This window comes from Cibotium barometz, chromosome 20 (genome assembly GCF_041138505.1).
Source record: "Cibotium barometz isolate CiBa-2024 chromosome 20, ASM4113850v1, whole genome shotgun sequence".
Taxonomy (NCBI): domain Eukaryota; kingdom Viridiplantae; phylum Streptophyta; class Polypodiopsida; order Cyatheales; family Cibotiaceae; genus Cibotium; species Cibotium barometz.
In genome coordinates, this window is record NC_141065.1 from 53,553,567 (window position 1) to 53,568,347 (window position 14,781).

The 14,781-nt window shown below is 42.7% G+C and overlaps 1 protein-coding gene and 1 pseudogene across 2 annotated transcripts in view; both read right to left on the bottom strand.

The window, feature by feature from the left end:
* Nucleotides 1-14,781, bottom strand: part of LOC147628026 (putative beta-1,3-galactosyltransferase 14) — a 68,928-nt gene that overhangs the window by 29,691 nt on the left and 24,456 nt on the right. For both annotated transcript variants that reach the window (XM_086814997.1, XM_086814996.1), the window contains exon 3: nt 12,035-12,187. In XM_086814997.1, coding sequence (XP_086671123.1) covers nt 12,035-12,187 — 153 coding nt within the window. The remainder of the gene's footprint in view (nt 1-12,034; nt 12,188-14,781) is intronic.
* LOC147628027 (uncharacterized) lies at nt 5,026-6,279 on the bottom strand (annotated as a pseudogene).

Below are 14,781 nucleotides of genomic sequence, written 5' to 3' on the forward strand. Positions count from 1 at the left end.
TGCAAATGGCAAATTCTTCCTGTCAGAAATTCACTATTTGGGCCATATAGTGTCATGAAGTTAGAAGCTTTTCGGGACTATGCTCTTACTACAAAAGGTTCATCAAGTGGTTTGCAGTGGTTGCCGGACCATTGCATGATCTGACAAAAAATGCATTGGGGTTTAGGTGGGCCAAGATGGAGAAAGAAGCTTTCGAGGCTTTAAAGTTTTATGCCAGTAAAGCACCAATATTGATTGTTCTAGATTTGTCAAAGCTATTTATTGTAGAATGTAATGCTTCAGGAAAGTGTATTGGTGCAGTCTTAAACCAAGAAGGGCATGCAGTTGCTTATGAAAGCAAAAGATTACAAAATTCGAAAAGGAATGCTCCCACCTATGAAAAGAAATTAATGGATGTCATCCATGCTTTGAAGATTTGGAAGCATTACCTCTTGGGTGGTGAGTTTATCATCAAAACAGACCATCAAAGCCTCAGGTATTTTCTATCTCAACCTAAGATCTTTGAAAAGCATCTTAGCTGGGCCAACTATTTGGTACAATTTCATTTTCAGATTATGCACACACCTAGAAAAGAAAATAAGGCAGCTAATGCTTTGTCAAGAAGACCCCAGATACATGTTGTCTCCATAATCTATCATACAAATTTCACTGTTATGAGGGATATGTATGCTTTTGATGAAGATTTTCAGCTCGTGTGGGACAAATTGCAAAATGGTGAAATAGCGACTTCTTATGCCATCAAGGATGGATTTCTGTTAATGCAAGTTATGTGTGACAAAGGATTTCAAGTCTAAAGTGATGGAGGAATGTCATGCTCCTCCTTACATGGCTCATCGTGGTATTTTAGCCACAACTAAAGCCTTGGAGATGTATTTCTTTTGGCCAAGTATGAGAAGAGATCTTGAGCAATAAATTAGGGAATGCTTGATCTATCAAAAGGTCAAGTTTGATCGACGGAAACCAATTGGACTTCCGCAGCCACTGCCAATTCCCAACCAACCTTGGGAGAGTATTGTTATCGATTTCATTTTTAATTTGCCAAAATCAGCCAATGGAAATGATGGGACATGGACCATCATTGGCAAGTTCAACAAGCATGCCCATTTTATTCCAGTGAAGAAAACTATCAAGGCATAGCATATGGCTAAGTATCTTTAAGCATCATGGATTGCCACAATCCATTGTGGGAGACAGAGATCCGAGAACTACCAATCTTTTATGGAGGGCTCTCTTTGATAGCATGGATATGAAGCTAACTTTTTCTTCTTCTTATCATTCCCAGACAGATGGATAGAGTGAAATAGCAAATCTCACCATCTTGGATATGTGGAAGTGCTATTGCTATGAAGCCAAAGTACAATGGGAGAAGTACCTACTACTGGTAGAATATGCTTACAATAACCTATTACACACTTCTGCAGGTAAAGCTCCATTTGAGATCATTTATGTCAAGCTACTCTTGTTACCTGTACTTAGAACCAAAGAATAAATTTTCCACACCGATGAGTTCATGAGAGATATGGATACAGCTTTTGCTCAGGTCACCAGAGCAATACAAAGGTCTCAAGCCAAACATAAGAAAGCAAATGATAAGCATAGAAGAACTCTTACTTTGGAGAGATTGGGTTTGGATAAAACCAGACACAGGAAATCCAAAGAAAAAAAGCAACAAATTCCTAAATTAGCCGCTAGAAACTATGGACCTTTTCAAGTCAACAAAAAGATTAGTGATGTTTGTTACATGTTGCAACTTCCAGATCATTGGAGGATTCATAATACCTTCCATGTTAACCTTTTAAAACGAGCCTGTTATGGCAGAACCACCCGAAATGGATGAACAGGAAGAGATATCGCAACCAAAACAGACCATCTTTCACATATTTAGGAAGAAAGGAAGGAACGTCACCAAGTTCCAAAACTATTCTCATATGGACGCTAAATGGATGCCAGAGGAGTATTTCAAGGATTATCCTGAAATATTCATAGCTTATGAAGAAGCTGTCGAGCCAAAAATACTTCATTCATTGTCTTGAGGCCAAGACAGATTCTAAGGGGGAGGGATGTAACCAACCTCCTTACTTTGTTCTTCAAATTGATCATTGTCTTGCTCAAAACTGTTCCATATGTGAGTTGGTAATTCTCAGATAGCTCATGGAGCATGAATTGTGATCTGTATATCTTTTGAGTTGCCAATTAAGCTAGAATGCTCATTTCTATTTACAGGTGGTCATTCATCTTTCAGTGCAGTTCTCACGCTTAGCCAACCACTGGTCCAAAGTCCCACTGGCTGACCCATTCTGACATTGCAATGGCCCAAGCCCTTCCAAGAGATCCCGGGGGAAAACAACAGCAACCAAAGAGAAAGAAAAGAAAAATATATATATATTTATAAAGAAATGTAAATAAGGAAAACAACTGCAAAAAGTTTCACCTCCTGGTGACATACCCCCCTCTTGAAAGAAGCAAGCGACCTCGATTGCAAGTCCACATGCAAACGGATGACACAGGACGATCACAAGATTCCCCATGTGATTAGTGTCATCGCATGTATCTCCTGCCAACGGATGACACGGGGCGATGATAGGAATTCCCCACTACCATTTGTGCCATCGCAGGTTCAAGCCTTTCAAATACATGTTTCCGGATGCAACACAGGGCGATAGCATAAATGTTGTACTATTAGTGTCACAACATGTAAATCATTCATTTGAAGCGTAATAGATACAACTTCAAAGCACTGAAAGTTCATTCATTGATTAAGTCATTGACAACAAATGTCAAAACTGTACATTGCCAAACATATAATACAAATGTACAGGTCATTCAGAATTCAGCTTCAAAAAGCATATTAAACCATTGCAGGTTCTACCAGGAAGGCTTCCTTGTAAAGTTGCATCAACTGAGGTGAATCAGCCAGTTCAACCTCATCCATCCATTTAGCATCCATTGGTGAATAATTTCTGAATTTCACCAAGTATCTTCTTGCAACTTGTCCTTTCACTTTTCTGTCTTTATGGGCCAGAATCTGCTCAGGAACCAGAATTTCATCCAATTCCTCCACTTCAGGCTGTTCCTCTGGCACTATATCTTCTGGCACGTTGCCAATAAAAGGCCTCAAAAGGCTCACATGAAATGCATTATGTATCTTCCAGGTTTCTGGCAATTTCAGCCTGTATGCTACATCACTTATCTTCTCTGAGACTTGGAATGGACCATAATATCGCATACTCAGCTTAGGAAACAGACGTTCCTTGCCCTTTCTTTTTCTCAGTCGTGCCTTTTCAAAACGCAATAAGACCCAGTCATTCTCTTTAAACAAGAGCTCTCGACGATGCATGTCAGCAGCTCTTTTCTACTTAGCTTGTGACTTTTCCAAGGCATATTTGACCTTCTTATACGCTTCTTGCCATCCCTCAACATACCGGTCTGCTTCAAATATCTTATCCTTTGTCTGCAGAATGGGAGGTACTTTCTTGCCACCTTCAACAATTTCAAAAGGCGCCTTGCCAGTAGAGGAATGCACTGTATTGTTATAAGCATACTCTACTAATGGCAAATAATGCTCCCAAGCTGCCTTATGTTCTGACACATAACATTTCAGCAGATCCAAGACAGTAGAGTTAGCCTCTTCAGACTGCCCATCAGTTTGAGGATGAAAAGAAGATGAGAATTTCAAGGTCGTGCCCATATTCTCAAACAATGCTTTCCAAAACAAGCTAGTCATCCTTGGGTCTCTATCACTGACAATAGACTGTGGCATACCATGGTATTTAAAGATATTCTGCATGAAAATCTTAACCATGTGCTCGGGTTTTATCTTCTTTCTAACAGGAATGAAGTGTGCCTGCTTACTGAATCTACATATTATAGTCCAGATTCCATCATTCCCTGTCGTTGTCCTTGGAAGATCAAAAATGAAGTCCATGGCAATACTTTCCCATGGTCTCTCTGGAATAGGCAGTGGTTGCAATAACCCAGGTGCCTTCTGTCTATCAAACTTGACTTTCTGGCATACTAGGCAAGATCTGACATAAACATCAAGATCACGTCTCAAAGTTGGCCAATAAAAGAAAGTCTCAACCGCTTTCACTGTAGCATCAATGCCTCGATGTCCAGCATACGGTGGAGCATGACTTTCTAGCATTACTTTCGGCCTTAACTGCTTAGTCACACATAGCTTTCCATGCATCATGAGAAAGCCGTCTTTCAGAACATAGTGATCATGATGTTGATTATTCATTAGCTGCTCATAGATTCTGGAAAAATCTTCATCACTGGCATAGTGCTCTTTCATATCATCCAATTTCTGGTGATAAGAAATAGAAACAGCTGACACTTGTGGTTTGTGAGACAATGCATCTGCAACCACATTCTTCTTGCCTTCCACATGCATTATCTGAAAATGGAACATTGACAGAAAATTTGCCCAGCGCATGTGTTTCTCTGACAACTTTGCCTGTGTGAGAAAGTATCTGAGCGTCTGATGATCTGTTTGCACAACAAAATCAGCACCAAGCAAATAGTGTTTCCAACTGGTAAGTGCATGGATCACAGCTAACAGCTCTTTCTCATAAATCTGATAGTTCTTCTCAGTGTCAGAGAGTATTCTACTCTCATATGCCACGACTCGGCCATTCTGCATTAAGACAGCACCAATGCTGTTCCCACATGCATCACACTGCACAACAAATGACTTAGACAGATCTGGCAATGTCAACACAGGATCTGTAGTCATTTTCTGTTTCAGGCATCTAAATGCTGATTTCTCTTTATCTGTCCATTGCCATTTAATAGCCTTCTTTTCAAGCGCATGTAATGGTGAAGCAATCTCTGCAAAATGCCTTACAAATCTGCGGTAGTAAGAGCATAAGCCAAGAAAACTGCGAACATCATGCACAGTTTGTAAATCTGGCCATGAAACGATTGCTTCAATCTTAGCAGGATCCATTGTGACACCATCCTTTGATACAATGTGCCCAAGGAAGTGAATTTCTTTCAGAAAGAATTCACTCTTCTTGCCATTAATGAGCAATCTGTTGTGTTTCAGCTCATTAAAGACTGCTGTCAGATGGTCTCTGTGCTCCTCTTCACTCTTTGAATAGACTATCATGTCATCAAAGAATGTGCCCACAAAGCTTCTGTAAGGACGGAAAATTTTGTCCATCATTCTGTTAAATGTGGCAGGAGCATTTGTCAATCCAAAAGGCATGACTAAGAACTCATAGAGACCAAATGTAGTGCGAAATGCGGTCTTGTGCACATCCTCGGGTCTGATTCTAATCTGATGGTACCCACTCTTCAAATCTATCCTGCTAAATATTTCTGCTCCTTGCAAACGATCAAGAATATCATCTATGCGCGGAATCGGAAATCTATTCTTGATCGTGTTCTTGTTCAAGGCTCTGTAGTCAATACACATTCGCCATGAACCGTCTTTCTTCTGTACTAGTAACACAGGTGAACAAAACGGGGAGCTACTGGGCTGAATTAGTCCCTTCTCTAACAGCTCATTAACCTGTGTCATAATCTCTTTTTGCTGGGCTGCACTAACCCTGTACGGTGGCCTATTGGGCGGACTAGACCCTGGAATAAGATCTATGGCATGATCCTCTGGCCTCTCAGGGGGTAACTCTCCTGGTAAAGACTCTGAAAAGCAGTCTCTGAACGTATCCAAGAAAGCTTTTCTACCTTCGTCTAGTGTAGACAAATCAGTTTCAACTTCATTCACTTGCTTTGCAAAAACCAAGTACGCAGAAAGATGATTTTTCATTACTGAAGTTATAGCAGAAGCAGAAATAACTGGGACAGACTCTCCTTTCAGCTTCACATCCAAAACATGAGTCTTGTCCCTATGTACAATTGTGATTTTCTTGTTGAAAGCATCCAACACTGCATGTTTCCTATGACACCATGGAATTCCCAACAAGACATCACATCCTTCCAAGGGCATGATAAGAAACTCCTCTGTGTCCACATAACTCTGTATATGCATGCGAAGTTTGCCAAGTATAGGAGTGACAGGAACTGAATGCCCAGGGCATGCCAAATCAGCCTGTCCAACTGGTCCCATCTCTTCAGCACGAATTCCCAACTTGGCTGCCAATGCGGGTGAAATAAAGTTGGCTCGAGCACCAGGGTCAAAGAAAATCAGCACTGTAGCATCTCTGATTTTACCCCATGCTCTGCACAATTCTGTAGCATTATCACATGGCTGGTCACCAACCATGTCAGGTACCAATCCTGCACTCGGCATTGTCTTCTTCTTGGGTGGCCCTTCTTTATCCTCGGCATCTTTTGCTGGCTGTTGTGGACATTTTGCAGCCATATGCCCTTTTTGTTCACAGATGAAACATTTCCCAGCTTGCATCAATGCCTTTCTCTCTTCAAATGACTTGCCATAGAGTGGCCTCTTCTGTCCTTTGCCTTGACCAACACTTTTCTGAGGTTGTGACGGCCAAGTCTTCTTCTCAAATGGCTTCTTTCTATAGAATGGTCTAGGTGGGAAATCCCTCTTCACAAGTGGTTCCTGTTTGCCCTGAGGTTCCTTATTCACTGTGCTCTTGAAGCCACGTGAACCTCCCTGTAGCAATGCATTAGCCATGTTTGCATTCTCAATGAGCTGAGTCATATTAGAAACATTGGTCTTAATGCAATAATCCCTGATTTCTTTGGGCAAACCACAGCAATATTTCTCTATTTGCTCTGACAATGGCACTGTTCTGTAGGAAGTTACTGGCAAGAGTGCATCCCAAAACTTCTTATTATACTCTTCCAAATTTACACAGTTGGCTGCATCAAGTTTGTGCCATGCTGTCATAACATCCACTTCAAAAGTATTTGTAAGCCAGGCAAAAGAGAACTGCTGTTTAAACTGAACCCATGTAGCAGGTGCTTGTCCTTGCATCAACAATGAGGTCCACCACTGCAATGCATTGCCTTTCAAGAAAGTAGCAGCCTTCCGCACCTTAGAAGACTCTGTAAAGTTACCCCCAGTGTATGCTGCATCAAACTGCTGAATGAAAGTCAGCGCTTTCAATTTGTCTTGCATCCCACTGAAAGTCTCAAACTTTACTGCTTGACCTCCTTCTTTGTAATCCTTTTGCACCTTTTCTGCATCAGTCCTTACTGCTTTTTGTCCACTAGGTTGAGAAAATTCAGCCACACTGACAGGTGCTGCGGGCCCCAAAGCTGGACTAAAATAAGTTTGAAATCCGGGCTGCACACCTATATTGGCATAAAGAGGGTTCACAGCTTCCATAGGCATCATTCCTGGTGACCCTCTTGACATCAATCCTGGCAAAACTGTGGGCGGTCTAGCCATGGCCTGGAAAACAGATCCACCACCAAAATAGCCAGGCTGCTGGGAAGCAAGGAATGGAGGAATGGTCGGCATGACCCTTTGCACATTACTTTCCTGGCCATTAAATGCATGTACCTGTGCCTGTGTAACATGCTGCACTGGATCAGCTGCCACTGCTGGTGTCTGCTCTACATGCTGTGGCATCCTTGGCATTTGTTCCTGTGCCCTCTCAACTGCATGCTGAGATGATTCAGCCTGGGAATCCCCTGTCCTTGACTGCAAATACCTCTTCATCCTGGGATTCTTCACCAATTGTTCAAAGGTACCAACCATGCTCAGGAGCTGCGCATGAAATAAATCCTCTTGTTCCTGTTCTTCCTCTAACAAGACTGGCTGTACTACTGGCTCCATCCGAGCAGAGGCTGACACCTGGGCACCTGTCACCTCTATATGCTGTCTGCGAGTAGAAGAGGAACTCTCTTCGACAGGGAGCTTGCCTTTCCCTTTGTCTGTCATACTGTCAACTGAAAGTTTAAGGGAACCTGTATCCAAAGAAAGAGACCGTACTCTTTCTCACCTGTTGTACCTCACTATGTGTGTCTCCTGTTCACCCAATCCAATCCGTGTCCGGGCTCTTGCAGAAAAGAGGACCCTGTCCCGGCAATGGAACCATAAAACCGGTCTATGGACACATAAAGCGGTAATTCATTCACAAATAACCTGGACTCACTGAGACACACATTCACAGAATCCTCGCTCCCTCGCTCAACAACACATTGGCCCCGAAGTCCGGCGCCCCTTGCGGTATTTCTTTATTGTTAAAAGGTTGGAAATTACAAAGCACAAGTGCAACAAAGCACTCTACTTGCATCAGCTGAATTTTACAAATTTTAGAAGAAATTTGCCAGCATAACTGCACTAAAACTGTTCCATAACATCTCAGAATGAGTCCCAACTGACAGGCTCACTTCCATAGGCATTAGACTATCCAATGGAGTCCAAAACATCACAATTCAGCTTGCTGTAATTTTCTGCACAGGCCTGTTTTCAACTCTGTTTTCAACCCAAAATAACCCTTGTACTGTCCTAGAGGACTTTAGCAAAGTCCTATTGCATTTTGGCATCAACCGGGCAACATAACAGCCCAAAAACAGCACCTAAACAGTGCTGAAACAGCATTGTTTTGAAGAGGTTATTACCCTCTTCTGTGCCTGCTTTGGTGTAGGAACCAACTACACCTATTCCTATTCAAGGAGGCAACTAGCCTTTGCATATAAGCATAAAATTCACACAATTGTACCTGATTTTATCTGATGAAAGCATTTCCATAGTCTGCAAGAGAGAGAAAGAGAGAGAGAGGCTGTGGGGAGCAAGCTTAACCCTCAATTCATGAGTTGTAGGGCAAGGGAGTGCACCACAAATGCTAGTTTTCCTGCCACAAAACCACACAATGGTTGCAAATGAGCCTCCTTCCCCAAATTCCCACGCTTCCCTCTTCTCAATGAGGAAAATGTACCAAAATTTGACACTTGGCACATTTTTAAGCCTTTTCCACATGCAATCTTCCAGGCTAAAAATCTCCTGACTGGTTCACATTCTCACAACAGTCCTTTGTCAGCTTTTGGTCCCCTTGACATTCCACACAAACTGACGCGCACACTTTTCAATTCCGACACTGCCAAAAATAGCAGTTCCCTAAATTTTAGGGATGATGTCATCTGCATTCCTTCTGGTCTCCTGACCATCTTTGACCACTATGGTCACTTCAGAATTTGCTTAGAATTCAAGATACATTCACATTTCGGTGGCGGCCACTTACTAATGTAAATTGGCCTAAACCCTCGTTCAGTGGCCATGTCCTGGACACTGTCCTTCATCTTTCAGTGCCCATGTCCTAGACACTGTCATTCATCTTTCAGTGCAGTTCTCAGGCTTAGCCAACCACTGGTCCAAAGTCCCACTGGCTGACCCATTCTGACATTGCAATGGCCCAAGCCCTTCCAAGAGATCCCGGGGGAAAACAACAGCAACCAAAGAGAAAGAAAAGAAAAATATATATATATTTATAAAGAAATGTAAATAAGGAAAACAACTGCAAAAAGTTTCACCTCCTGGTGACAGGTGCTTTGTGGAGCAAGCTAGAGTGGACACATGGCTGGTTACTTCCTTTGTACAAAGGGGATAAGGTCTGGGCGGTAGATATTGGGTTATGTCCACCTCGGGACATCAGTGTGTGGTGTGAACACCGAGCTGGTCATAATTTATAAGTGAGTTTTGGTCGCCCAAAACTTAATGAAGTGTGTACACACTCACTTATAAATTAGTGCTAACTCCTAAGGCCAAGTTTATGACCAATACTTACCACCTATCACATGCCACATAACCATGTCAGCAAACAATTTCACAAGCACGGTTCGCGGGCAGGCGTCCCCTTACTCGGAACTACACATTGGTCAAGCAAGCATGAAAACAACATGCAATTTCAATTGCAAGCAAGCACATAAAGATGCCATGCAATGCAACATTGGTATGGACAATCCCCATTCCCGAGACTATACCAAAATAGACGTGCTCATAGTTGTTACGAGGCATGCCTCTAACGGTTAGAGGCGTTCGAGGCGTACGACTGCTTGATCGAGGCGTCCACAAAAAAATATATTTATTTATTTATTTATTTATTTTAATTTTATTTTATTTGTTGCTAGTTTCAGATTGACGGGGGCTTTAAGGGCCCAAGGCAGCCCCTCTCACACACACTCTCTCTCTCCCTCATTCTCTCCCTCCCTCCCTTAAGCCTTTCTCAAGACCCAAAGTTCAAACTTCAAACACACTAGGATGATGATGTTTTTTATACCCACTTTTGGAGCTCTCTCTATACTCTACCGGTTCATTTCATTTTACTTTGTACCCTTGAATCTTGATAATGTATCCAAATGATGATGATGGACTATTTTGGTCTCATAGGTCATTTTGCAGACGTTTAATACAGCTTTCTTTCTTTCACACACACTCTCTCTCCCTCCCTCAAGGCTCATACATACACACTCTAGTCTCTCTCTCTCTCTCTCTCTCTCTCTCTCTCTCTCTCTCTCAACTTTCACTATATATATTATATCTATCTATCACTACACACACACACACACACACACACATACATACATACATACATACATACATACATACATATATATACATACATACATACATACATACATACATATATATAAAAACAGATGCCTCTAACAAGCCTCTAACGTCTCTAAAAAATACGAGTCTTTCGAGGCGCGTACCATACCCGCCTCGTACCAAACGCCTCTGATGCCTCTAACAACCTTGGACGTGTTCCAAGCAAGTACACGAGGTACCAAACCCAATGGAACACCAATCCACCAAGCATTTCCGGGCATGTACACGAAGGCACAAGTCCCAATGGAAAGCCAAGTCCACAGTATCACATCAGTGGCATCAATCCCCGGCATATACACCTGCCATGGACACCAGTCTAATGTACATACATGATAAGAAAGCATGGGTGGACCAATTGGGTGGCCAAATGGTGACAGACACTCTCTCAAGAAAGTGTCCCCATTTCTGCGGAGCTCAAGCAAGAAGAGCCGTAGGCAACGTTGGTCCAAGAAGTCAATGATCCTGGAGAGTGGACCAAATCCCACGGAACAGACAGTGAAACCTCCCGCGGATCTCATAGTATACTGGGCAACAACATATGTAATGCTCCTCTGTCTCAACCTTTGAGAGAGAAGGAAAGAGAGCACCAAAGGTAGAGAGAGATGACTGCACGACTTAATAGTACTTTGATTAGATGTTATTGAACTCATAGAGTACATGCCTTTTAGTAGGTATAAAACCTTATCTTTTGACTCAATCACATCACATACACTAATAAGACAAGTACTATATCCAACACTAGTCTGTTTCTGGGGCAAGGACACTACACTTGCTGCAAGTCCTGATATAGACTTGAACACACAATCAAATTTCCTGTCCATGGCAAGAATCTCACACTTCCTTTCCAACAAGCATAAGCAAACCTATCAAGTAGAGTTAACCGTCAACTTCTTTGTGTGCGTGCGTGCGTGGGTGGATTTCATAAAAATCAATTGCCAAAGGATAGCTCAACATTGCATAAAAATCAAAAGTACGCCTGCAATGTGGCAGCTGCAGGGCCTAAACCCCTCAAACAAGGTACATCAAAAGCATGAGAACCCTTGAACCATGCAGAGATACCATACATGCAGAAAACCTTGAAAGTTCAGGAAATGCTGGCCTATGACAGCAGGTGGCCTGATCATATATAATGAAAGGACTAAACTCTATGTAAATCAAGTTTCATAAAAGAAAGTGTTTTTATACTAGATTCTTGGACTCCTTCATGTGTTTTGAGCTTGAGTCCTGGGAAAAAAGAAAACTCAAATGTTCAAAAAGGGAAAGTCAGAACCAAGTCTACGCGGCAGTATTCAGCCTTATTATTTGAGGATGTGTCAAGCATTATTTAGATACTCAGACCAACATGTTTTTTTTCTTTGCTGATCATGCATTTCAATCTGCAAAACTTAAATCAAGAAAAAATGGTGCTTGTATAGCCGTGCAACAGGTGCAGTCACTTACAAAAAATAAATGAATAATGAGAATCATTTCATCAAATTTTGATAAAACTAAAAAAGCCATCATGTGTTTTTTTAAATCTTTTTAGAGTGTGTATCAGAGACCACATACGTTTTTTTCGGGAGGTTCAGATACACTTCTTCGAAATCTATGCGCATAAAATCCTTATATTTTTCAATCTCTTTGTCAAGTTCTGCCATCTTCCGTGAGTCTGCTGTTTTGCCAATGACAAATCTAAATGCCAACCCTGTTGCCTGCTCCAACCTGGAAAAGAAAACATGACCACCAAACAAATTTTAATTATCTATTTAAAAAGAGTGTGCCTCCATAACTTGTGATGCAATATTACCGAACGAACTGTGATCATCATCATCATACAACCTATGGAGCTAACCCCCCGGTAGGAGGAGGGGTCCATAAAGGATATAAAGCATGGGGTTGGCCTGTAGAAGGCTCTGCATATTCGCTAGGCATAGGAAGGTGGCTCTGCGCCTCTCCAAGATCTCCCCAAGCTGGGGCTGATGTCTATGTTTCTGGCTAGGTCCAAGGAGTCTGTGTCATGTGCACAGTGTGTATCTACCGTGTGCTACATGCACACAAGACTAGCTTTGAGGTTGGGGAAGCTTGGAGCTAGGCAGGCTGATTGGCGAGCTGAGTTAGGGATAGACTAATAGGCAGGCACCCAAGTATGGATGGGCGGGCATCCAAGTGTGGACGCCCGATGACCGGCCAAGAGCCTATAAAAGGGTGGCCAAGGTTAGTCATTAGTCATATAGAGTCTCACGCGTCTTTGTGAGAGCTCTATGGTCAGGAGCCTGGATCTAGTGTAGACGTGCACCTGCTTCATGCAGCCGAGGCCGGCAACAGTCTCGAGGCCCGCGAGGGTAGCTTCGTGGCGGTATGGGACGTCACGATAGTTAGCCCAGCTCGTGGCTCGGTGGGGATAGCCAAGACTTGTGGGCTTGCCCACGGCTGTCGAGGTTGGGAGGTGAGTCAGGCCTGCACCCCCGTCATGTTTGTTTGGTTTGTTTGCAGGTTTTGAGTCTTGTACCAGGAGCGTTCCACGAGGAGATCCTATGGCGATTGACAGTGGTATCAGAGCAAGCCTCGTGAACGAGCAAGTCGGTAGGTAGAGAAGATGAGGTCAAAAGAAAGGTATGAGTTCGAGAAGCTTGCTGTTTTTTCTGTGCATACTGCTGTTTTTTCAATTTCAGCATGTTGCTTTTTCATCGTCGGAACCCGTAATAAAGAAGATTGTGGTCTAGTAAGGGTTGGTTTGCTTAGCAAGAAGAAGGGCTGTATGTTTGCAACTGTTTGAACAGTTTGAGAGAGAGAATAAGTAACAGCATGTCGGCTGTGTTTTTCATAAAAGAGAGAGAGAGAGAGAGAGAGAGAGAGAGAAGTGACGTCAGGGTGTTGTAGCGCAGCCCTCAAGCTTTTGTGCGCAGCCAGGGTAGGTGGTACACACAGGCAGTCGCTGGCGGGCTGGTACTCCAGCCAAGTAGGTGCATAAAGCCCAAGCGGCCCGTCGTACTCGAAGTAGGCGCAGGCGTGCAAGTTTATGCGCTGGCGGCCAGTTGTATTCGCATCAGGGGCAGGCGCATAGAGTTGTACGCTGGCGACAGCCGTATGGAGGCGGCCAGTTCGTGCGCAAGTAGCAGCGCTGACGAGTGGGCGTTCGGGTGGCAGGTCGGCGGCACTACGTGCTGCAGGAAATCGCAAAAAAAGCATTCGACGGGTGACACAGCTTTCGATAATTTTAGCTTTTGTTTTTTGTTTTTTTTTAAACTCCATGCCTTGCTTTCTGCGTTTTGAGCCTGCACCCAAGGTTTTTATAAGCCCACACCTTAAGAGGGTTTTTTTTTTTAACCCACACTTTGGTAAAAAGACTTTTTAAAAACCCAAGTATTGCTTTATAAGTGTTTTTTTCTTTTTTCTTTTTTCTTTTTTCTTTTTTCTTTTTTCTTTTTTTTAAGAAAACAATATATATATATATATATATATATATATATATATATATATATATATACACACACACAAAAGCAAAAGCTAAAGTTAGCTTTTGGGGAAGCCTATATATTCCCCTTAAGTGGGCTTCTTGCCACACATCTCTCAAGTTCTCAAGCTCTCAAGCTCTGGAGTTCTCAAGCACTCTTATTTATGCAAGATCAACCTTTTCTCTCACCTTACCCTCTTCAAGATGTCGACCCAAGAATCTGAGTTGGAGCCCTTTATCGAACGTGAAGACCTAGCGGCTACGGAAGACACCGATGTCGATCTTTTCAACGATTATGTGTCGAAATCAGATTTCCAAGAATTTAAAGTTGCTCTCGAAGCTTCTTCCTCGGAACGTCAAGCACAAATCGCCGCGCAGATGCAGGCTTTACAAAACTCCATCTCTTTGTTGACCACTACCCTATCTACTCTTTCGGGTATGGATACCTTGGCATCTGCTTTGAGCCCCAATGTTACTCCGGAACAGTTTGGGGGTGACCAAAAGCAGCATACCAAGGATATAGTGGACACTTGGCTACATAAGTGGCAAGTCCATTTTCAATTCCATCCATATGACGATGGGAAAAAGATCCAATTAGCAGCAGGTTTCCTCTCAGGCAAAGCTTTGCTTTGGTGGAAGGAACTCAACCCTAAACCAATGACTTGGGCACAGTTCAAAGACGTCTTCAAAAAAGAATTCCTCAAGAAAGAGGATGACTATGATGTTGTTGCCCAGTTTACTACTTTGACCATGACCTTGCAGAACCTCACTTATGAGGTCTATCTCCAGAAATTTAGGGACTTGCAGATGAAAGCTACGAAGATGGATCCCACAACTCTTTTGGGTTTCTTCGTAGCCGGTT